The sequence below is a fragment of the Conger conger genome, chromosome 6 (genome assembly GCF_963514075.1).
Source record: "Conger conger chromosome 6, fConCon1.1, whole genome shotgun sequence".
NCBI classification, from domain to species: Eukaryota; Metazoa; Chordata; class Actinopteri; order Anguilliformes; family Congridae; genus Conger; species Conger conger.
Window position 1 is genome coordinate 16,069,071 of NC_083765.1, and position 22,917 is coordinate 16,091,987.

Genomic DNA, 22,917 nt, shown 5'->3' on the forward strand with positions numbered 1-22,917 from the left:
GGTTATATTATTATATTATATGATGAGATTATATTCACCACACTATACCCACCCTGGCATGTCCTTCCGTGTTCTTCAGAAGGCCGAGTGTGTCTGTATCGTCTGAAACAGAGGAGTGTTTCAGGAGTTTGAGATTGTCTGGAAACTTGTTGCCTTCTTCCTGTCAGCGATTTAACAGGCAGCTTTCTGAGGATGTTATCTGACACACTGAATAAATGAAATCCATCTATACCCTGAGCAGTCAGCTCTGCCAGAGGTATCACAGCAATGGCAGTCTCTGGTGTGTCGCACCTTTATACTGCATGAAGCCAGAATATCGCTGCATATCACTGCTGTGTGTTAAACAGGCTTCTCTTCATGAAATGGCTGTCTGTGGCTGGGTCCGGTCCTACTGTGAGCTCTGACCACCTGCCTCTTCTTCACAGCAGGCGGACGAGACCCTGGACTTTGAGGAGCAGATTCTGGAGGCGGCCAAGTCCATCGCCGCGGCGACCAGTGCCCTGGTGAAGTCAGCATCTGCCGCACAGAGAGAGCTGGTGGCACAGGGCAAGGTAAGATCCAGACCTGGGTCAAATACATCATTAAGGTCACGATGTGAGACTACTGTTTCACAGTGAGGGAGATTCTCATGTCAAGTTTATGTGCTTATGTATGTAATATGTTTGAGAGGAGTCCAGAGGAGTGTTTATTGAGGAATTAAGTTTATTGCAGTGTGTGGGGAAAAAATAAAAAATAAAAGAATGCCCATACAGGGGTGGTTTATTTTGATGCTGTGAAAAACGTTTCAACCTTTTTTTGTATTCTTCTTTTTATTCCCTGGCACCTTGGAACATTTTTGGATGTGCCTTTGCCTTTATGGGAATTAGTGTGTGAAGTCACCAAGTTTATTAAAAGGAAGATATACGCAAAGATTATTTCGGAAGAGTCACACCTAGTGTATCACAGTGAGAAATACTGAGAGGCTTTCTGAGAAGAGGAACAGATAATGGAAAGAAGGGCTTTCACAAATGTCGCTCAGTGTCGGGGAGGTGTGATGTAATGTGTGTCTGTCTCCACCAGGTGGGGTCAATCCCTGCCAACGCTGTGGATGACGGACAGTGGTCCCAGGGCCTCATCTCTGCGGTGAGTCTCATTGGTTTATTCATCTGTCTTTTATGGCTAACAGGGACCAAAAGAACCAATAAAGAACTGTGCAGAGCATTCTGGGCGGATTTATAAGCCCAGGTATACAGACTTTCCAATTTGTAGTTGAATAGGAACTCAGGTCTTAAAATCAGAAAATGAAAATTACTCTCCCTGACTTAGGCGCGCATGGTGGCAGCTGCTACCAGTAACCTGTGCGAGGCGGCGAACGCTTCAGTCCAGGGCCATGCCAGCGAGGAGAAGCTCATCTCCTCCGCCAAGCAGGTGGCTGCCTCCACCGCCCAGCTCCTGGTGGCCTGCAAGGTCAAAGCTGACCAGGACTCAGAGGCCATGAGGAGACTGCAGGTACAAGCGCGAACACACAGACACACACACACACACACACACACACACACACACACACGCTTACACTCCTCAGCATGCAATCAAACCTGCAGTACTACAGTTGTAGGTACTGTAGGCTCCCGAAAATGACTTGGCTGCCAGCCTTGTGAAGTAAAATACAATACATGTATTCAAAGGTTAATATGAGTGGTAGCAGTACTACAATGAGGGTAATTAACAATGAGCGTCTGGAACAGAGTAACAAGAAAGGCTATAATTTACTACTGTTTTACTGTGGTAAAAGCTCCTGAGGATTTTTGTCAAGATAAATGATTCAAAACCCACACCTGTGTGAATAACATTCATGAGCTGTCATGTGATGTGATTCCATCGGTTCGTGTAAATGAACAAGTACCACTTATGCATGGTAAGAGCATAGCAATGAACACCGATAGTTATACATCCCTGCTAATGAGCAGAATCATGTTCAGTCCAGTAGGTGCCTTTTGAAATGACAGAGCACAGCATGCCTGCAGCCCCTTAGGGCTTCACAGTAGACATAAGCTCACGTCTGTAGCGGTTAGCCTGGCACTGTGATGTGGCTAACGGATTCCTCCGCTCCCGAAGGCTGCTGGGAACGCGGTGAAGCGGGCGTCGGATAACCTGGTGAGGGCGGCGCAGAAGGCCGCCTTCGACAAGGCGGACGACGACAACGTGGTGGTGAAGACCAAATTTGTGGGCGGCATAGCTCAGGTGAGCGGCTACGCCGGTGGACCTGTGTACACAGTGACTCTGATAGGACATGGGATAGCTCAGGTGACCTGTGTACACAGTGACTCTGATAGGACATGGGATAGCTCAGGTGACCTGTGTACACAGTGACTCTGCTAGGACATGGGATAGCTCAAATGACCTGTGTACACAGTGACTCTGATAGGACATGGGATAGCTCAGGTGACCTGTGTACACAGTGACTCTGATAGGACATGGGATAGCTCAGGTGACCTGTGTACACAGTGACTCTGATAGGACATGGGATAGCTCAGGTGACCTGTGTACACAGTGACTCTGATAGGACATGGGATAGCTCAAATGACCTGTGTACACAGTGACTCTGATAGGACATGGGATAGCTCAGATGACCTGTGTACACTGACTCTGATAGGACATGGGATAGCTCAGGTGACCTGTGTACACAGTGACTCTGATAGGACATGGGATAGGTCAGGTGACCTGTGTACACAGTGACTCTGATAGGACATGGGATAGCTCAGGTGACCTGTGTACACAGTGACTCTGATAGGACATGGGATAGCTCAGGTGACCTGTGTACACAGTGACTCTGATAGGACATGGGATAGCTCAGATGACCTGTGTACACAGTGACTCTGATAGGACATGGGATAGCTCAAATGACCTGTGTACACAGTGACTCTGATAGGACATGGGATAGCTCAGGTGACCTGTGTACACAGTGACTCTGATAGGACATGGGATAGCTCAGGTGACCTGTGTACACAGTGACTCTGATAGGACATGGGATAGCTCAGATGACCTGTGTACACAGTGACTCTGATAGGACATGGGATAGCTCAGGTGACCTGTGTACACAGTGACTCTGATAGGACATGGGATAGGTCAGGTGACCTGTGTACACAGTGAGTCTGATGGGAAACTCTCCTCTGGGCCTAATTCTGCTACAGAAAAAGCAAAGCCTTGTAAATGGTTGTATACAGTGAAGAGAGGCTTTGGTGGTTGAATGAGACATGGGCTGTGGTTTATCAGCTATTCACAGCTGTACTAACATACTGTAAAGTCCTTTGAAGAGCCTTTCCAAAGGTCTTATCAGTTCATTTTGATCCTCATCCAAATTTGGGGTAATTTACAGGAAGCAGAAGTCATTGAGTGTGCTTTGCCCTCAAGCTGTGTGCTCAGAGTGGATGATTCAATGTCAGACGTGTGCGTGCATGCGTGTGTGCGTGCGCCCTTGTGGCCATACATGTATGTGCATATTGATTTGTGGGTACTGTATATGAGGTTTTATTTGTGTGAGTCTCATTTTGTCTGTCAAAAAGCAGGATTCCCAGCTAGCTCTCTTTACGAAGGCCTTTCTCACTGTCCTCCATGTTTGTGGACAAATTTTAATCCATCACATCCTTTCTCAATGTCTACCACTCCTTTGTCTAGGAATAAAATTGACTTGTCTATCAATTCTTAGAATAGTTCAGATGGGTGTGACTTAGTCATCTGGAGGTCTCCCTTCTAAAACTGTTGTTTCTATTTGTAACATCCGTTTCTGCTCTGTAACCTTGTAGCTAACCCTGAAATGCTTGCAAGACTATTGCACCATCAGAGTAGTTCACTGGTTTTATTTAGATTTACAGACGTTTCTCATCTGTGTTTACTCAGGACTATACCACAACATAGTTAACACTGACATTCAAGGAGAGTGATACATAACTAATATCTGTTACATAGTGTTTCTTACAGTTAGGAAGAGTTACTGCAAGAGGGCTCATTACAGTGAGGAAGAATAGGGTATTCACGCGGTGCTGCAGACCCAGGGCGTGAGAGGAAGCTGTGGGAGGGACGTGGAGGTCCTGGTAGGCGAGGGGTTTGCTGACCCCTGTGTGTGTGGTTTCCAGATCATCGCTGCGCAGGAGGAAATGCTCCGGAAGGAGAGAGAGCTGGAGGAGGCCAGGAAGAAGCTGGCGCAGATCCGGCAGCAGCAGTACAAGTTCCTGCCCAGCGAGCTGAGAGAGGACGAGAACTGAGCCCGAATCTGTCACCGGGAGAGGGCCAAGCGTGCGTGCGTCCGAGCGTACGTGCGTGTGTGCACTGCTAGCACCCATGCTACACTCATGCAGTGGGATTAGTTACTCCCTAAACGAGCATGCAAGCTCCTGAAAACTTGCGCTTATACCTGAACACAAGTTCACACTTCTACACACCTTCTTTTGTACACATCCCTACATTTACATATGGCTTGCACACTACACGCGAACACGCACGTGCACACATGGGTGCAGACGCACACAAAGTCATGCACAGACGCACGCACATACGCTCTGTTCATCTCCTTTTTTTGTCATTGTGGCTGAGGTGGGGAACTGCTACTTTTGGCCTGTTATAGAGGCCTGTGTCTCAGCCTTAGTGTTCCAACAGCCTGAGCTCAGAAAGCATCGGAATCAAGTATGGACAGGGTGTCCTGGCCTTAAAGAGCATCCTTACATGGTAGGGTATCCCCAACTTATCCCTGGGAAATAATCCCTGTCGATACAATGCAGAATATAAAACTAATGAATTCAGTAGCAAAAGAATATAGACTTATTGCATTTTAAATTACATTTTTCCTATCCAAGCTGAGAAAAGCTTGTTTGACTGAGTACGTTTTGGTGTCTGGGCACAGACCCACATACACTGATAATATCTGACATGTTACTTTTGTGCCACATTAATAGAAGGGATATGAATTTATGTCATTTTCTGGATTTAGTTAGGACTCTTGCAGTTAGTTTAAAGTCCTGGATTTCTCTATAGACCTGGAACTCACTCTGCTGTACTAAGCGCAGTGCAAATCTGTGATTGCAAAGTGCTGTTCCTTTGCTAGTTTGTGTGGATATTTCAAGATGTAATTACTGCACCACAATCAGTAGCTTCAAAAAGGTACCACATTAAACCTTGTGACTCTCTTTATTTCTATTTGTTAAAACACATTGCAGACCACAAACGCATCTCTGTGCATTGGAGGGAACTGTATTATCATCTACCTATAAGCTTGAGCCATTTCAGTGGGCTCGTTACTATTAACGACGTATAATCACTTTTTGTCTGGATGTTGAACCCCTGTGAATGTTTAGCTTTCTTAGTCGTTATGGGTTGAAACATTAATTCACTGTATTTCACTGGAGGAACCAAAATTTTGCAAAGCTCTTGGGCTTTGAGCACATTTTTCCACAAAACATCTGCTCTCTGTCGTATTTTCACAGTACCTTGACAGTCCTAATGATGCTCTCACGGTGTGTCCTAGACTAATTTTTTATTTTCCACAACCTGCTGCCTGCATTGAGCCATATATTATGTGCGGTTTTGACCAATCTGCACAATGCAGCATAGCGACTGGGACAATAAATGTGTAACAGTGACTTATTGGGGTTGCAGGTGTTGGTCTAAGGCTTTTAGACCCTGTAGGAAAGGACACAAAAAGCCTTGCTCCCTGTTGCCTCACGCTCTACTAGCACTGCATATCGAGAAGGCTAAAACTTCTGCAGTTCATTATGAATGAATGCAAATAATATAGGAGGCAAGAAAACTACAGAATGTGTCCTGTGAAATACTTAGCTTTGCCATGCCTGGTGAAAATGAACGTCTCTCTAATGAGGGGAAAACGAGACCAAGTTGTAGCTTCAGAATATACCCTAGTCTGCCCCCCCTCCCCCACTAAATCATGAATAAAAGCAAAAATACAAATAACAATTCAGGATTTCACAACACTGCTTCACAGTGCCCATGTCCATGAATTTAAAGGGCTGCAAATGGCTCATCTTCAAAATCTCTATTTACTTCTTTTTTTTTTAATGATCTGTATATTTAATTGTTCCCATACAATAATAGTAAGTGTAATTGAATAGTGTACCTACAAAAGCTGGCTCATTTTACCTATGATTTCATTTGAACCTCTTAATTTGGTGTGTGCACAGATATTGACTGCGAACATGTTATTTTAATTCTGTTAGCAGTGACATGCAGATTTTCTGCATCATTGTGGCAAATCTAGAATGCCAACTGGTGCTTGTTGGACTGATATTCCTTCTAGAAGTGAATGGGTAGACTATGCGACTTGCATTTTGCTTCCATGCTCATTGGCTTTTCCTCCATCTCCATTAAAGGTACTAAATTGACTTTTGAGAGTCAACATTGATAAACAGTGCTAGCAACTCAATGGAAGGGCTAGCCTGAGTCCTACTCTCCTACATGACTTGACATAATGAATGCCTGTGCATTTGCGTGCCTTCATGTCCAGTAAAGGGAATAGCCATTAATAGCAGCTTTTGGTGGCAGGCTCTACCTGTTAAATGGAAATATTTCCAGGTCTGGGGTCGAGTAATTGCGTAAGTGAGGAGACAAGTTGACGGCCTTGTTTACAGCTCGTAGGCTGCCTCAGCAGTGCACTATCAAAGTTCATGTGACATAAGGCTATGTGTCTCCTGTTCATAAGCTTTCATGGACTAATACATGGATGACACCTCTTACGTTGAGCATTGCAGATGCTGTAGGATGCACTGATGTTTTTTTGTTTCTTTTAAACTGACACTCTGCGCACACACAGTGAATATTACCATCTGTTTGGAGCTACCCTGTCTATGCTTTTTCATATGTTGTGTGTTGAGAGCGTGTGTATGTATCCAACCTTTTGATGATTAAGCTTATTATCTCTACGCAGTGAGACTATTGGCTTTATTACACTTGGTCTATTTTTTTGGAACACATTTGTCTGTGTCCATGTAACCTCCCACCTTCACCATCTCAGTTTTTGGTCCAATCTGGTCTGTGTAGAATATTAGTGCCTTAGTCTTTTGCCCACTGAGCATCCGGTCTGAAGTAATTTGCCCCTCTCCACAATGGGGTAAATGTATCCATGTCTCTTTTCTCGCATACGATACCTCTATTTTCATCTAAAAACTCCAATGTTTCCAAGTCATTCTGTTAGAATTACCTGGTGGGTGCGTCTATGGCCCTCTGCTATACATGTACCATGGCCTGGTGGGCACAATCATGCTTCTGTACTTTGCTTGTAGCATTGCCTTGTGGGTATCCCCATGGTCCTTTAATTCACATGTCGCATTGCCCTAATGGGCAGTGATGTATCATTCAGTTAAGACATGGTGTATAAAAACGACTATATGAAACACATTTTGTACTGCATTCCATGAGCCTGTGCCAAGATGCTATTGAACTAATGACAGATCAGATGTTATTCTGTCTCAGAATTAATGTATGTTAAACGTATATCTCAGAGATGGGACTGATTGATTTTATCAGTTTTCTTTAAGCCACTATGAATGGAGATTTTTTTCTAAATGATAAATAATGAAGATTAAAGTCTGTTGTTGACACTGTTTAGTGTGATGTATTGCGGAAAAAAAAATGTGTACCTTTGTTTGAATTGAAATGTGTGTTTTCCCTTAACAGACTAAAGTAGTTAGGTGAGAATGATACAGTTACAGACATGAAGTGAAGCTGTATGTATGCTATTTATCTAGCCACTCAAATGCACATACAAGCAAGAATAAAAAATATTTTTTGTATTCACTGAAAATAAAGGATTTCAAAGTACAAGTACAGTTTTGTTTTGTTTTACTGTGACTGCTGAGGCAGGCCACTGCACAAAGCATGTTGTTCACAGGCCTGGTTCACATAACCTTCCATGGATCTGGTGAAGATGAGTGGAAGTACACAGAGGACATTTCAGCACTGCGTAACTACATGACTTGCAATAATGAATGCCTGGCTGCCTTGACCATGCAAACGTGGTTTAGCGTTTATATATAATACTGTATTTTGTATTATACTGAGTTTAGGTTGTTTTTCTCTCATACTCTACGTATCCACCAGGTGTCAGTATCACACTCTTCGACAGATCTGCGCTGTTGTTTTGGAACTTTGCTGTGGACAGAGAAGAACAATTTAAAAATTACGGAATTTCTATAGTTGTTGAATAAATTTTTAGAAAAAAGTCAATACTGAGTAGAATTAAATTGATTGATTCATTTCAATTGACACCACTTTGTCATGATGCGAACATTTACCGTAGTTGTCCACTTGTGTAGCGCTAGGTTCTGGTGATACTGAGTCCGCAGCAGTCAGAGGGAGCTTAGCTAGCACTCAAACAGCTAAAGTTAGGTGCTTGTCATAGTTTGACTGACATAGTCCACATGGGTATTTGACATCAGAGTATATAAACAATCTTGACGTCATACTGGTAGAGCCGTACACCAGCTTGTTAATGCAAATATCAAATTGGCCAATCGTGCCAGCAATTCTATGCAGACATGGTCAAGAGGTTCAGTTGTTGTTCAGACCAAATCTCAGAATGGAGAAGAAATGTGATCTAAGTGATTTTGACTGTAGACGGATTGTTGGTGCCAGATGGGGTGGTTTGAGTATCTCAAATCGCTGATTTCCTTGGATTTAGTCTACTGTTTACGAAGAATGGAAAAACAAAAACCATCCAGTGAGTGGCAGGTCTGAGCGTGAAAATGCCTTGTTAATAAAGAAGTTTGGTTAACAGTTTTTGGAAATTGGCGAACCTATACATATGTAGCAAACTGCTTTGCATAACCAATATGAAAACATGCCAATGTCATTCTCGGCTCCTGGATGGCCTAGAGTCATGATTCTAGAGGATGAATCTATATTTTCTAGGTCAGATATTGGGACCATATTATCTTATGTTTGTACTGACCCATAGCAAAGTATGGCTTGCTAAAGGTATCCAGCTTGGAGATAAAGCTCCGGCATTTTTAGATCCTGTCACAAAGAAGAGAACTTCCTCCACTTGGTGCAGGTAGTTCATGATGCATTTTTTGATCTATCATTAATGTTTTAAGTCGATCAGAGGAGCCAATAGCTCAATGGTGAGTTTTGGAGTTCTGGCCTTGTGCTTTTCAGGCTTTGCTGTTTGAATGTTATGTGAAAGCCTTGTATTAAACGGACAAAATCAAAGACAAGAAACGGATAGGATTCTGCTGCTGTTAGCTCCTTCAGTTAATCTTTTTTCAACCTTTATGGAAGCAGACCCCTGCACTACAGAGTGTCCTACTGAGACCACAGGTCTCTTTTCCAGAGGAGCCCTGCGAAACATACAATTTAATATAAGCATTGTCCAAAGACCTTATACATACACGTGCCTGCACAAAGCATACACATATGAATATTATCCTACAGTAATATACATTTAAAATCTAAAAAGTTTTATGCACATTAAAAAATACAAATGCAATTAGTACAGTTAAATTATACAAAGCACTTGCATACCGCCTCTTCAGTTATCAGATTAGCCATTAAGGCCTTCAATTGCCTAAAGGACACTTATACTTCAAGTTTAAGTGCCTCCTGAAATGTATTCCACATGTGGTGCAAATACTTTCAAAGCAGTTCTCCCAATTTCAGTTGTAAAATGTGCCCTTCCTAACATAATCCAATGGTGGGATATTTTCGTTTAAGCCTCTAGAAGATAAGTGTGGTAAGATAAAAAGGCAGGTTTGCAAGGAGGGCAATATGTATATAATATACGTATATAATAGGTATATAATATATCCCCATGGTTAAGAACTGGTAAAATTGTTGTTTTTTGCAGTTCTCAAATGTGAGGCAAGGCTTTTGATATATAGGAATCCAATTTTGATGTTGGATTGTAGGATGTTGAAAACCTGCTCGTCAGTACTGCTTCATTGCTGATGTCTGCCTTAGTTGTCATTGTGCCAGATTGTGCCACTGTGTAGCCATGTACTCTACTGTAGCTGAAGGGGATACTTTTACATGGCATTAAAAATAATGATTAATAATCAACGTGTCACCAACTGGGATCCCATCTGCGCGTGTTCTAAGGTTTTACACAAGTTAAGCTACAAACTCCACAAGTACAAAGCTAAATTAAATGCAATTTAGATTGTTCTGTAACAAAGGTTTGAGCAGGGTTCACACATGGATTTCAGCTCTGCTGTTCTGTGTGGTAATGCGACTGGACTTGAACTCACCTCGTTCAGATTTAGTCACCAAGAGCCCAGTCTTATGGAAACATGGACACAGACTCCCATACCTGCAGAGGGACAGTGAAGGTAATCAGGAGAGAGATATGGGCCATGGTATTAGTAAGCCCTGTTGGCTCCATATTTGGGTGTTTGGGTGCTCAAATCTGCCAAGGCCTTGTTTCACTGTGTAAAGTGACACCACTGCAGGAAAGCTGAAGCAAAGCCAATGAGAATCTTGGCAGTTCCTAAAGTTTAGAACTTCTAAGTGAACTTTGTAAGATAAAGCTTACTGTACTAATTTCACCAAAAGCAGGGTAATATGGTGATTTGTGCATCACAACAGTGCTGTATATCTGTAGACAAGCTTTTGTCTTTGTGCAACTCCTTACAACTCATTGTTAGATATTTAGATATCTTTATATAAAGTGGATACTGTATATTCCAATTTGAAGGTTTAGCCCTTTTGTTCGTTTTTGAAGAATGCATTACTTCCCACACATTCATTTAAGATTTACTAAGTTTCGCTTTTTGCCATCTTTTATGTTCGGAACACGGTGGTCTCGGTATGTTCTTGCATGTTGGGAGGAACTGCAGTACAGTTGTATTCAATGAAAAAATATTCCTTGAATCGCAGTGGAATAACTCATTTTGCTTTTAGCCTTGTGAATGACAGCTTATCCACTTGGGGGAAAGGAGAGTTTAATAAGAGGATGTCCACTGGCAGGGTTTACACCACACAGTGGAATGGAATGCAGACCATGAGGAATTTGGGCATGTGCTACAGGCATACTGTATTTTATGGGCTATTTAACGTCTCCAGACTGTTTGTTCTGCCAGAATATTGGTTAGCTTGAAAAATAATAACCAAAACCCAAACAATACAAGGCATCCTGTTCAGTGATTTCCCAGCCCATAAAATATAAAACGCATGTGGTGGTTCACTCAAGGTAAGTGGTAGTGCAGTATAATGGGTGGAGATTCAATTCTTAGGTAAGGCCCTGCTGCTGTACCCTTAGTAAGATACTTCATTAATTTGTTTTAGTACATATCCAGCTGTATAAATGTAAAAAGTTGCTCTTGATAAGTGTCTGCTAAAATGCCAGTAATGTAAGTATTTTTGAATGTACTTGGTATACATAAAGCAGATATCCATTTTCATCCTAGCTTCACGTTTATTTTTCCTTGAAATCAAAAATAGGTAACAGACTGTTCCTGCAAATAATGTCAAGAATAAAATATATAATAACTAAAAGGTTTTTCAAGTTTTAATTCTGGCTGTTCCAGGGTCTGTGGTGCTTAGTGAATCTGCTGAAAAAAAGAAGCAATTTACGGTTTGTTCTGCCTCCTTCCCCTAAACCCATTGAACCGTTTAATGCTAATAACCTCAAGGCACACGCAAACGTCCTTAGAGAATAAATGACCGGCAGAAGCCAAAGAATGCTTATTCAATCTTTTGCATGTGTGCCTGTGGAGATGTGGTTTTCATCTTGGTGCATACAGGAAATGTTTTCTCAGCTGGTCGGCCAATATGAACTGTGTCCTTTCTTTACCTTCAGGACGTTGAGCCCTCTACCTCAAACACCAGAACGTAATCCTCTCCACAGTGCAACACTGGACTGGTGCACCAGGCATCTGGGACTGACGTCCTTTCCCCTTCTCCCTGCCAGAGCCAAGGAATACTTTGGAATAACTGCAAAGCCTCAGTTAGAACAGTGTTTAAGATTGATCCACTCTCATTACAATGTCTTTCTGCCAAGACCCTTCTTCTATAGACATTCCTGATTCTTGTTTGAAGGAGATTTATTCTGTAATGTAAACCAAAGGTGACAGCACCTAATGGATGGAGGGAAGAACTCGCCTCTGCTATAGAAAACATGACTATTTTAGGGAGGGAGAACGAAGGAGTGCCAGTCCTGCTTGCTGATGTCATCCGTTTTACTGCTCTCTGTCCTGGTAGGTATTTGAGGGGTCTGTGTGTTCTTTCATAATCTCACTAGCTATTCCCTGGAGTCTTATCCCTTCTGTGTCCATACAAGCACTACTTGGAGACAAATAAAGAATTTAGGGTATCTTCTGTGTATCAGTTAAAGCACTGATTTAGTGGCAGTGCAGTGGTTAGGGAATTATTCTCATTAGAGAACTTAAACTCAGCCCATGGAGAAAACAAATTAGCCTGAAATAGTCCCGTGAATAGCTAGTCTAAGGGAAGAATGTGCAACATTGTGCATCTCTCTCTCCCTATCTCTCTCTTGCTCTCTTTTTTCTTCCTTTTAAAAAAAATAATTAAAATGGCAATTCTACTTTGAACTTTGAATAAGATATCATAAAATGTACACATGTACGGTTGATGCAGAGTGTCCTCTTTATGTCCTGGCACGTGGCTACATATCTGGCTGCTTGTGCAGCTGTAGGTTGAATATTATTGATCATTTTTCATTGTCTCTCATATTTTGGAAGTTGGGGAAAACATTTCTTAAGGAATTCATCCTTTTCTTGATTGTAGCATGTACAATATAAAAGGAAATGAATCTCTTTCTCAGCCTCTTTGCTTATGCACTGATCGCACAGCCTGTCCTCCCTGGCTGGCCAGGTTTGCCTGTGTCGGCCCTTTTTGATGGCCAGGCTGTGGTCACTGTCATGGTATTTGGTCAGAATCTCCCTGTTTTCATTTTTAATGGTGAACAGATATTTTGCCAATTTACAGTTTCTGTTTAGCGCTTGTATTCCAATGGTCCAAATAAGAGTTTTTAAGGTGTTTGATCATTTTGGTTTCTTCTAATTGGAGGTTCTCTTCGTCATAGTTGGCTGATGGGGGTCTTTTCTATGTTCTCTCTGTCTCTCTTCCTCTATGTGAAGTGGTTTCAGAGTAACAATATCAGAGATGTGAAATAATTGGACAACAATTACGCATATAAATTTACTGAATACAAAAGTTGAGGGAAAGTATCTGACATTCCCTGGATTGTCACTTTAAATACATACAGAGCAGTACATTCAGTGGTGAGAGAGTGCCATTTATAAAGCATTTGGTATGGCTCCACTGACGCTTGAACCTACAACCTTTTGGTCGCAGGGCCAGAGCCTTAACAGCAGGGAAACCTACAGGGCAGGTTCTTTACTCAGACATCTCAAATAAAAATAGTTTCTTCTCCCCCTGCTTCGACTTAGCTGTCAATGACGAAAGTGGTTACACTTTACAATCACCGTAGTTCATTTGTGTCACCACAGTTAACACTGGAAAAAGCATAATGTATAAAGAATCACATATTTTGAAGCAGCCTGTGCTTGTTGTAACTTTCGGGCCTTGTCATGTCAGAAGCCCCTGCTCCCTTTGCTGAAGCGGGAGCTGTGGCAGTTCTCAGGAAGGGGCCACTTTAAGCAGTGCAGTGTAAGGCAGAGACGGCATTTCTGAGTCAGCAGCGAGTGCCGAGCTATATTGAGCCGAAGCTACAGCCCTGAGCCCAGGGCTAATTTTGGATAGCTCTAAAAACTGAGGAGGGTAATGTGAATTACACCAGGCACAGCTGGCCTCTCTCATTTACATAGACCTCGCAAAATCCAGAATCCCTCTTCCGTTGTTTCCCTGCCATGCTCAGTGCCGTCTTGAGCCCCCCCGTCTCAATGAGGGCGCTTCAGAGGGCCTAGGTGTGCGAAGGAACGCGGGTGACTGCTCTTTCTGAGCCTGTCCCGAGGAGCAGGATTGTGCTGAGCCTCATGGGACGCTGGCTGTCTGCAGTGTAACCTGACCCTCCTTCAAACCTTCCCCTCTGTCTGCCTTTCCAGTATGCGGCTGTTTTCTAGCCAAGAAAGGAGCCCACATTTTTCACTCCAGCTCCTTGTGCTTGTGCCTTTTTCTGTCCACTTTTTTTGTGGTTTGCAGCTGTGGTTTACTCCCTCAAAGTTGTTTTAAAAAGCCAAAGTAAACATCTCAGAATGTCTCTTTCCAAATCCCTGGTGGAGTTTTCTCTCCGATGTAATTATTCTGTTTTTATGAATGGAAGCTGAATTTGAATTCAGTGTGAACGGACTTTGCTACAGATCAGGATTTATTAACCTCCACATAGTACAGCTTGTTCTCCACTGTTGTTATGCCATATATCTGTTTCAGGAAATTAGTTTATATAGTAAATGAGCCCTCTTCAGTGCCTCCCAGTGAGAGGAAAAAATGCATATCAACACCCCCACCCGACCCCCACCCCCGATGCATGCACACACAGACATGCACTGATGCTGCACAAGCATCCTAATTCACTCCATTACATGCACACATCCCTTTTGAGATGGGCTTGTTTGTATTCCCATTTAAATAAATGCCTAGAAATCATTTTAAAAAATAGAGATCTAAAACTTTGGTCTGGACCAGATTATCTAAAAATAGGAAAAGTAGCAGTATAGGTGAGCTGTTGCCCGTTGTGTGTACAGGTATGTCAGACTGCTGTGCGTTCTGCAGGAAAGCACTGAGGATGGCTGTGCAAATGGAGCCCTGGCAGCGCCTTCCCCGAAGCTGCCTCTCGCGGTTCGACAGGGGCCTGCCACAGCCCTCATCCGCCTCGGCACTTTCAGACCTCATATGGCAGGGGCCCTCCCAGGGCAGGCTGAGTTTGACGAGTTCACACCGTCTAATTCAGCGCAGAGAGATCCGCAGGCTTTGTCCTGGTCGTTCCAGACCGCTCAGGAATGTAACAAAGCCGTAACATTTCTGCGTAGACTCCACAGCTCGGCTCTGCTCAACCGGAGCTCAGGGAAGCAGTTACTTCGCCTTCCCTTTGGGATCTTGGTCCCAATCTCATGGACTTTTCTGGAAGCCTCTGCCAAGAAATGCAACTTTGATCATTTTGGATGAACGAGAGATTCACTAAAGTTTGGGTTTGGTTTTGATTTACTGTTCTTACGGTATCGCATGTAACTCTCTTAGTTTATTAAAGAGAAAGGAGAACCTTTTAGGGTGCTAAAATTTAAACTAAAAACAGCTGAGAAGCACAAAAAAAAAGTGGATGCATGGCTTTCAGTCCTGAAAGATTGCTGTGGGCACGCAAAGGGTTAACATTTAGGAGCTTACTGCAATACCCTCAAACAAATATACTCCTAGATTAACTATCTAACCATCTAGTCCTTTTTGAGTTCACTTAAAAAATCTGTGATATTGCTTTGGAAATCTGTATACTGTATATTAACCCGCCTCTAAAGTAAAAATATGTCTGCTCTCACTATTGGTCAGTTCTGCTTTTGTGGACTGAACTTTGCTCAAGTAGGGGAGTAATGAAGAAGAAATGAATAACTCAACCTGGACAATGAATACCTTTCTTTGCCAAATGCAAGGATAATCTAAGCCTTTATTGTTGATGTTATTTGTTTTGTATATGATCCATTAATTTTGAGTCAAGATAAATAGTACTACAACCTAAGCAGCTTACCAGTTTCAATATGAGCATCTAACACAATCCAAAAACGATTAGTATAGGAGTATTCATAAGTGGTATTCAAATGTGCCTGTTATGTCTTAATTTATCTAAGAACACACATTTGTTCACTGACTCAGTTATCTGCATAGGGTGGTTTACAGAAGTGTGCCCCAAAGAAAACCAGACTGTTTACCATACTGGCACAGGGTCAGCAACATTTGATAAAGTGACAGCGCTCATGAAATAATGCACTTTTTGCCCCCATCATTCTGTTGCCTCTGTGGATTACCCCCAACATTCTGTTGCCTCTGCAGATTACCCCACAACTGAGATCATCTGAGATCAGATAGCATTACCGTATGTAAACCTTAGATTTAACAGTGTAATCATCTTTGGTGTGTTGGAATGCTGATGTCATGGGGAATACGTTGGTGTCATTCAGGGGCTATATTATGAAGGTTAACCAGTTTTTCTTCTTAGTTTGGTGTTTAACCAGGGGAGGTCCATTGAGAACATGTTTCGTTTTTTCACAAATGCATGGGAGAAATGCCAGAGAATCCCTGGAGCAGTTTTTTTTGGGTGAATGTTCTTGCTCAAGGGTCCAATGCCAGAGTTCCTCCTTTAGGGACCCCACAACTACTGAGATCAGATAGCATTATGTAAGCATTATGTTTTCATCTCATCAGTCACTCAACACTGCAGCTATGCAGGAGGTATATGGACTATGGCAGAAACAATTGTAAGTATCTGACCCACAGATCAACACAGCTTAACCTCTGGCTTTGTCTTCATGCTAAACGCTCTTGCTTCTTCTTTCTGAGGCCAGGCTATTACTCTCTTGAGTGTCACCTAAATATTGGTGCCGAGTCAGCTATTTGTGTTCAGAGAATGTGAGAGGTTTCGCAGACGATCGTTCTACTTTCTGTCAGTCACGGCCAACCAAACCTAGAAAGGAAGATCAACTTTCGAAGGGACGTTTTTAGGTCAGGTTTAGAAATGTACTGTACAGAACAATTTTGCTGAATTTTTCTTCTGTATAAATACTGTTTATTCTGTATAATATAAATTCTGTATAAATACACTGTTTCTTTTTACCTTATTCCCCCTGCTTCACATAAGCAATGTGTTATATCTGTTAAGGAGGTATTATACAAGCTTTTTTTTGCTGTCATTATGATTTAATAGAATGCAATGTACAATTGGACCTGCATATAAATTACATTTGAAGACAATTGGTTCTCATTAAAAGGGCTTGTAAAGATGTCAATGCTCATTCCAGGCTCAGAAGCAAGACATTTATGGAAGAAATCTCATAGCCACGATAAGGTCAGATGCAGGGTAAGGGATTTCTTATCTAAAACACAGGGAGCACAATGCAGCCTTTTCCGTCTCCCAAACAGAGCGGTGTGTTCTCACATTCTCACCTCACTAGGACCATTCAGAGGAAACTGCTTGGTTAACTGGGATGGACAACTATGGAAAACAATGGATATACAGATCATATTCAGTAAACAAACTGTCTTTTAAGTATTGATAAGTCCTATCTTTTAACATTTGGATCTTGGCATACAGGAATGCACCAGCTCTCTTCCTTAAAATATATTTATTTACACAAGTCAGTGATTGACAGCTCATGGTAGTACTACCCATTATGGGGTTCATACCTCAGTCTCACTCTCTCACTACACTCGCTCTCTTGCCACATACAAGAGTAATACTGAAAAGTCCAGTACTGACAATGTCCAGAACATGACAGAATGTTCAGTCATAAGCAAGGTGCATAGTCCATACGTTACAATGTCAGACAGGACCACAGTGCATACGACAGGTGGGGACTTCAGTTATTTACAGAGGTAAAGAAGTATAAACACGTATGATGCATAGCAAGTACAGTTCTATTCTGTAAATAGCACATTACTCATTACTCATAAAATGTTATTGCTCTAAATGTATGGTGAGTTACACATGTATTGGCATGGGTTAGAGCACGTTAAGCTCAGAATGGTAGTGTTGACACTAGAGAAACCAGTCTGAATTCCAGTCACAGGCAAAGAGTCACAAAAAGGAAATCCTCTCCAGTGGGACACATCAGACCCTCAGTGAACACAGAGGGTGCTGTAACGCGTGGCCGCAGCCCTGATCAAGTTTCAACCATATATGGCGTGGCCATTACCGCAGCTCCGGCACCTGGAAGCTGTCCCGGGGCCCTGCCTCCCTCCCCCCGCTGGCACTCGGGCTGAGTGTTAACAGAGCTGATCCCTTTCCATTAGCGGCGCTCACACATTAGGGCTGCCGCCACCAGTGGCACTCAACGCCCTGCGCTCCCGCGACTCCTCCCTGACGCTTGCGTTCCGGCTTCACCCGCATCTTCATTTCAGTGGAGGTGAACCAGGGGAGGAGTACTCCCAACACACTGTAAGACTGCTCAGTACACACTTTCAAACATCCGCTATTAATAGGCAGGGGAACCTCAACACTGTCTACTAGATCCCTGCGTAGTAATGTTTGTGTCAACATGGAGGTGACAATCAAATGTTCTCGTCCCATTATAAGTGTATAAAATAACTCAAACACTATTATTGTACCAGATTCCATATTCAGCAACTTCATTGGTGAACTTTTCTGGTCATGAGACATGCAGTCATTTGACACACGTCACATCGTATTTCAAAACCATGCTGTATGTTTTATTAAATCATATTATATTACAGTGCTTGCTTACGCACTATACCAATGGTTTCAATGAGTCCATTCCCCAGAAAACCTTGTTACTACGTCTGAAAGCCAGCATTGGCTGTGTCTCTGTCAGTCAGAGCAGAGCTCTTCTCCCTTTCTTCAGCTTTTTCAATTGTCTGGCCAGTATGAGAAAGAGGAGTAGGTGGAGTCAGCTTGGTGTTAGGGAAAGAGTGGAGCTCTGGTTTCAATGAGCTAAAGTTGCACCCAAGGCCACTCTTTCCATCTGCTATCATGAATGAATATGTCCTTGCAGGGTGCTGTTTAATGCCAGGGGTCGTCTAGGGGTCTCTCTCTCTCTCTCTCTCTCTCTCTCTCTCTATATGTATATATATGGTGAGCTGTATAATGTTTTTCCTGATTTGGCTCTGAACTGCAAATTTTACATTTGTAATCAAATAATTGGTTAAAGTGCATTCTCAGCTTTTTTAAAAGTATTTAGGTATTCTTATACTACTTGGTTCCACCATGTTGTAATTAGGGCTTTTTATACATAACCCCCATTTCAGGGCACCATGTTTGGGGCATATTAGTGTTATGTAAATGAAAATCATGTTTAGTACTTTATCATATATCCTTTGTATGCAATAACTGCTTGAACATTACCTAACATTACCATACCATAGTACGTGACCCTATTTCTCGAGCACTAAGCCAGCTGAATACACATCACTGTGCACTGTAGCCAATCCATATCCTTATATATGTCCTCTTCTTCTTCTATGTTTTTCAGATACAGCCCATGAAGACAAAAGGGTCATGCCCAAAAAACCCAAAAGGTTTTCTATTCAGCATACCATAATGGGTAAATGACTTGGCCAGTCAAGCATCAGTTTTGGGCTTTGAAAAACTCCTTGCTTCTTGTTACTTTAGCACAATGATTGGGATCATGGTCTTGCTGGAGGATTAAGCACCGTCCAATGGGTTTGCATACATTTGATTGAACTTGAGCAGATAAGATGCTTATGTACTTTTCAGAATTCATTATGCTGCTGCTATCAACAGTTACATCACCAATAAAGACAAGTGAGCAAGTACCTGTGGCAGCCATACATGCCCAAACCATGACACTGCCACCACGTTTCACAGATGAAGGGGTGCTTTGGATCTTGGGTAGTTCTTTTTGCCTCCACTCTCCTCTCACTCTGATTCATATTGGTCTCATCTGTCCACATGTCCAGAACTCTGTAGGCTCTTTAATGTACCTATGAGCAAACAGTAATATGGCCATCCTGGTTTTTGTGGCTAACTAGTGGTTTGCATATTTCAGTATAGCTCCTGTAGTTCTGTCCGAGATTGTTCTGTAGACAGCCTGCTAGCCTTGCTTTGCGACCATGCTTCAGACCTGACAACGACCATTGTGACCATACTGTAAATTACATAATGGTAATTATGAGTGAGCAAATTAAAACAGAAGGTGAGTTACTTATTTGAGTATTACTTTTCTATTGCATTCGTGATGGAACAGTTATACTTCATAAACCCTTATAATGGGTGGAGCCATGATGTGCACTCATCCACTCCTGAACAAATCAAAAGACTTAGCTCTTAGCAGAACTCGATATTGATTCAAAATCAGTCATTGATATTACACATGATAGCTCTACCAATGTTGTGTTTCCTGTCGCTGCATTACGCACCGTAAGAGATACTTGGATGATATGAACATTTGAGGCTCCTCCCTGTAATTAAGGTGCTAAATGCACTGGTGCCGTCAGATGCCCATAACCCTGGCTTGACACACGCTGGTAAGCAAACCTAGAGTCATGCTTGAAACTGCTCGGGGATAAGTGCTGACAGTCTGATTTTCTTGACACTCCACGAGTGCCAGGGAAATGGCCACGCTGCCGCAGCTGCAGAGAGGGTTAGCGTACTGGGACAAACTCGCAGCTGCCTTAGATAAACATCCAAGCGTGCGCTCTGCTCACTGGGGCCTTGCATAAAAATGCCAGAGTTCCCATTGGAGGTTGGTGACTAATACAGTGGCTCAACCCTGGCCCTGCTTGTATTCATTCCAACAGAGCCCCGAAATACGGAATTAGGTTTGACAGAGATGTTAGTGAAATACAGATCTTTATTTGATATTCACATTTACTCTATGATTTTTTTGTAAAGGAAATCTTCACATATTCTCACTTTCTTATTCTGAACCCCATTGAACCACTAACTACTCTTCATCAATGCAGCTGAATCCTATCTATTATTGTTTTAATGAAGTAACTCAAAATCTCTCAAAAATGCCAGTCAAAATCTGACAGCATTGATATCTGATGTTAAATTTTAAAGCTAAAGTTTCAATTTGGTATAGGAGGTGGACAACATAAGCAGGACATTGGATGAGTGATTGCCTGGCAGGTATGGCTATCTCTGTGCCCAGATACAGTCCACCAAAGGCCAGGGATTGTCTACATTCTGGATTGAGCCTTGCTGATCTCACTGCATGCTGTGCTAATGCGGGACAATAACAAGTCTAACAAGGGGCTGACAGCCGTCCCCCAAATAAAGTGGAACCGTTTATGCGCTACAGTTAATGACAGCCCCAGTGCAGCTATAATGATAATCACATGTTTATGTGCTCACAGGTAAAACCCTCCAATGAAAGAAAAGGAAAAAAATAGGATCACATTATTTTATTGATGTTCAGTTTGGTAGGCCTATTATTTTGTCTATGTCTCTTACTTTTATTCTTATTTCTCAGCCTCATAATGGCACATTGCCACTAAGGAAGTGATTGAACACACAGAGGTAAAGCCCCTGGTGCAGTCAAGGGCCTAACTTTAAGAGTTCTGTCTTTATCATTTGTCCCAAATATTATGGTGCCTTGAAATGAAGGGATTATGTATGAAAAGTGAACCAATATGTATAAAAAAATGTTATTTCAATGTAATAAAAGTTGCACTTTAACCACATTAATACTTTGATTCCAAATCTAAAATTGGGGGGCACAGAGCCAAATCAAGAAAAATATGTTTTTGTCCCAAGACTTGCGTAGCTCGCTGCAGTAGAAACACAAGCGACACTGTTTTGGTACAAATGCTTCCAACAGCTTATCACTGTTTGTGAGAAGAACAACAGGATAGAAATAGCTGCACTGTCTAGACATTCAAAATAATTCACCATGGTTCACCATTATTGCTATTCTTACCATTTTCAAATTATGTTAAATCAAACATTTTCCCATACCACATAAAAATTTAGTTAATCTCCATTTGAAGAATGCCACTGGAGATCACATGTACTAGAACCAATCTGGCAGCTCTAGCATTAAAATAGAGGCTATTAGGAGGAGTAAAGTATGCTGACTGGAGCAATATGACACAAATGTACATCAGAGCTACACTGATGTGAGCACTTTATTAGGTATTTATTCGACTTATCTTTTAGACTAATTAAGTCTTCTGCTGTAGTCTATCGACTTAGAGGTTTGAAGTGTTGTGTGTTCAGAGATGCTCTTCTGCATTCTGACCTTCCTGTCAGCTTCGACCAGTCTGGCCCTTCTCCTCTGACCGCTTTCATTAACAATGCGTTTCTGCCCACAGAACAGCTGCGCACCATTCTCTACAAACTCTAGAGACTGTTGTGTGTGAAAATCCCAGGAGATCAGCAGTTTCTGAAATACTCAAACAACCCTGTCTGGCACCAACAATCATTCATGTTGCACTTTATTTTCAACAGGTAAAGCAATCAAAAAAAAATCATAATTTCTGTTACAGCAGGAGCTGTCTGTGAAATCCAGAAATAATTCATGAGATATGAAAGACAAAACACAAACTCGGTTAACTTGAAAAATAAATATACAACACAATAAAAACGGTCAAAGGGCTTGTTTTGGCATAGCTGCCTTTCGGTTACTGTCAATAAATGGGTCCAATGATATCCTGCTGTCCTCACAGGGCATGGCAGGTTTTAATAAAAAGTTAACAATTGTGTACTCAGCTAGATGAAGGTGACCCCCTGGTCTTCAAACCATGTGTGGCTTCCTGGATCAGCTTACACTGTCTCAAGAAATCTAACAGGAAGGAAACCCCAGTACTATTCTTTTCATTGCTCACCATCACTATACAAGTTCCCTTAGATAGGAGACATGTCTGACTGCCCTTTGGGCCTGCATTAATGTATTTTAATATTACCTGCCACTCAAACACCATGACAGTGACCTGGCTCACAGGGCTGTGGCACACTTATTCATAACTTTAGCTGAAGAGAAGAGGCTTGCACAGTCAGCCCTGCACCAAGCACACACAGACAGCTGTGCCAATCCCAAGCACAACACAATTATTGTGCAACTCTAGTGCCGTTAATTGCCTTTTTAAATATAATTTTGTTGTAATGTCTATCAGTTATGGTCCTGCATACCCACTGTATTTGCTGGTTTAACTTCACAAACTCTAAAACGTTAAGGTTCAATAAGAGTCCTAAAGGTTGCTTAATGAGCCTTAAAGTTCATTTAAGAATCTTTCACCTGTCACCAGTTCATATTTGAACCTTTGTAAGTTCAATATTTTAAAAGGGCTCTCCTAAGCACCCTAGAGTTGCTCGAAGAACCTTCTTAAATTAAATAG

At 42.1% G+C, this 22,917-nt stretch overlaps 1 protein-coding gene across 2 annotated transcripts in view; it reads left to right on the forward strand.

Moving 5' to 3' along the window:
- LOC133130319 (talin-2) overlaps nucleotides 1-7,798 on the forward strand; it is a 115,896-nt gene extending 108,098 nt beyond the window's left edge. For both annotated transcript variants that reach the window (XM_061244808.1, XM_061244809.1), the window contains 5 exons: nucleotides 426-551; nucleotides 1,060-1,122; nucleotides 1,306-1,488; nucleotides 2,095-2,220; nucleotides 4,113-7,798. In XM_061244808.1, coding sequence (XP_061100792.1) covers nucleotides 426-551; nucleotides 1,060-1,122; nucleotides 1,306-1,488; nucleotides 2,095-2,220; nucleotides 4,113-4,241 — 627 coding nt within the window. In that variant the 3' untranslated portion in view covers nucleotides 4,242-7,798. The remainder of the gene's footprint in view (nucleotides 1-425; nucleotides 552-1,059; nucleotides 1,123-1,305; nucleotides 1,489-2,094; nucleotides 2,221-4,112) is intronic.
- Nucleotides 7,799-22,917: the final 15,119 nt, after the last annotated feature.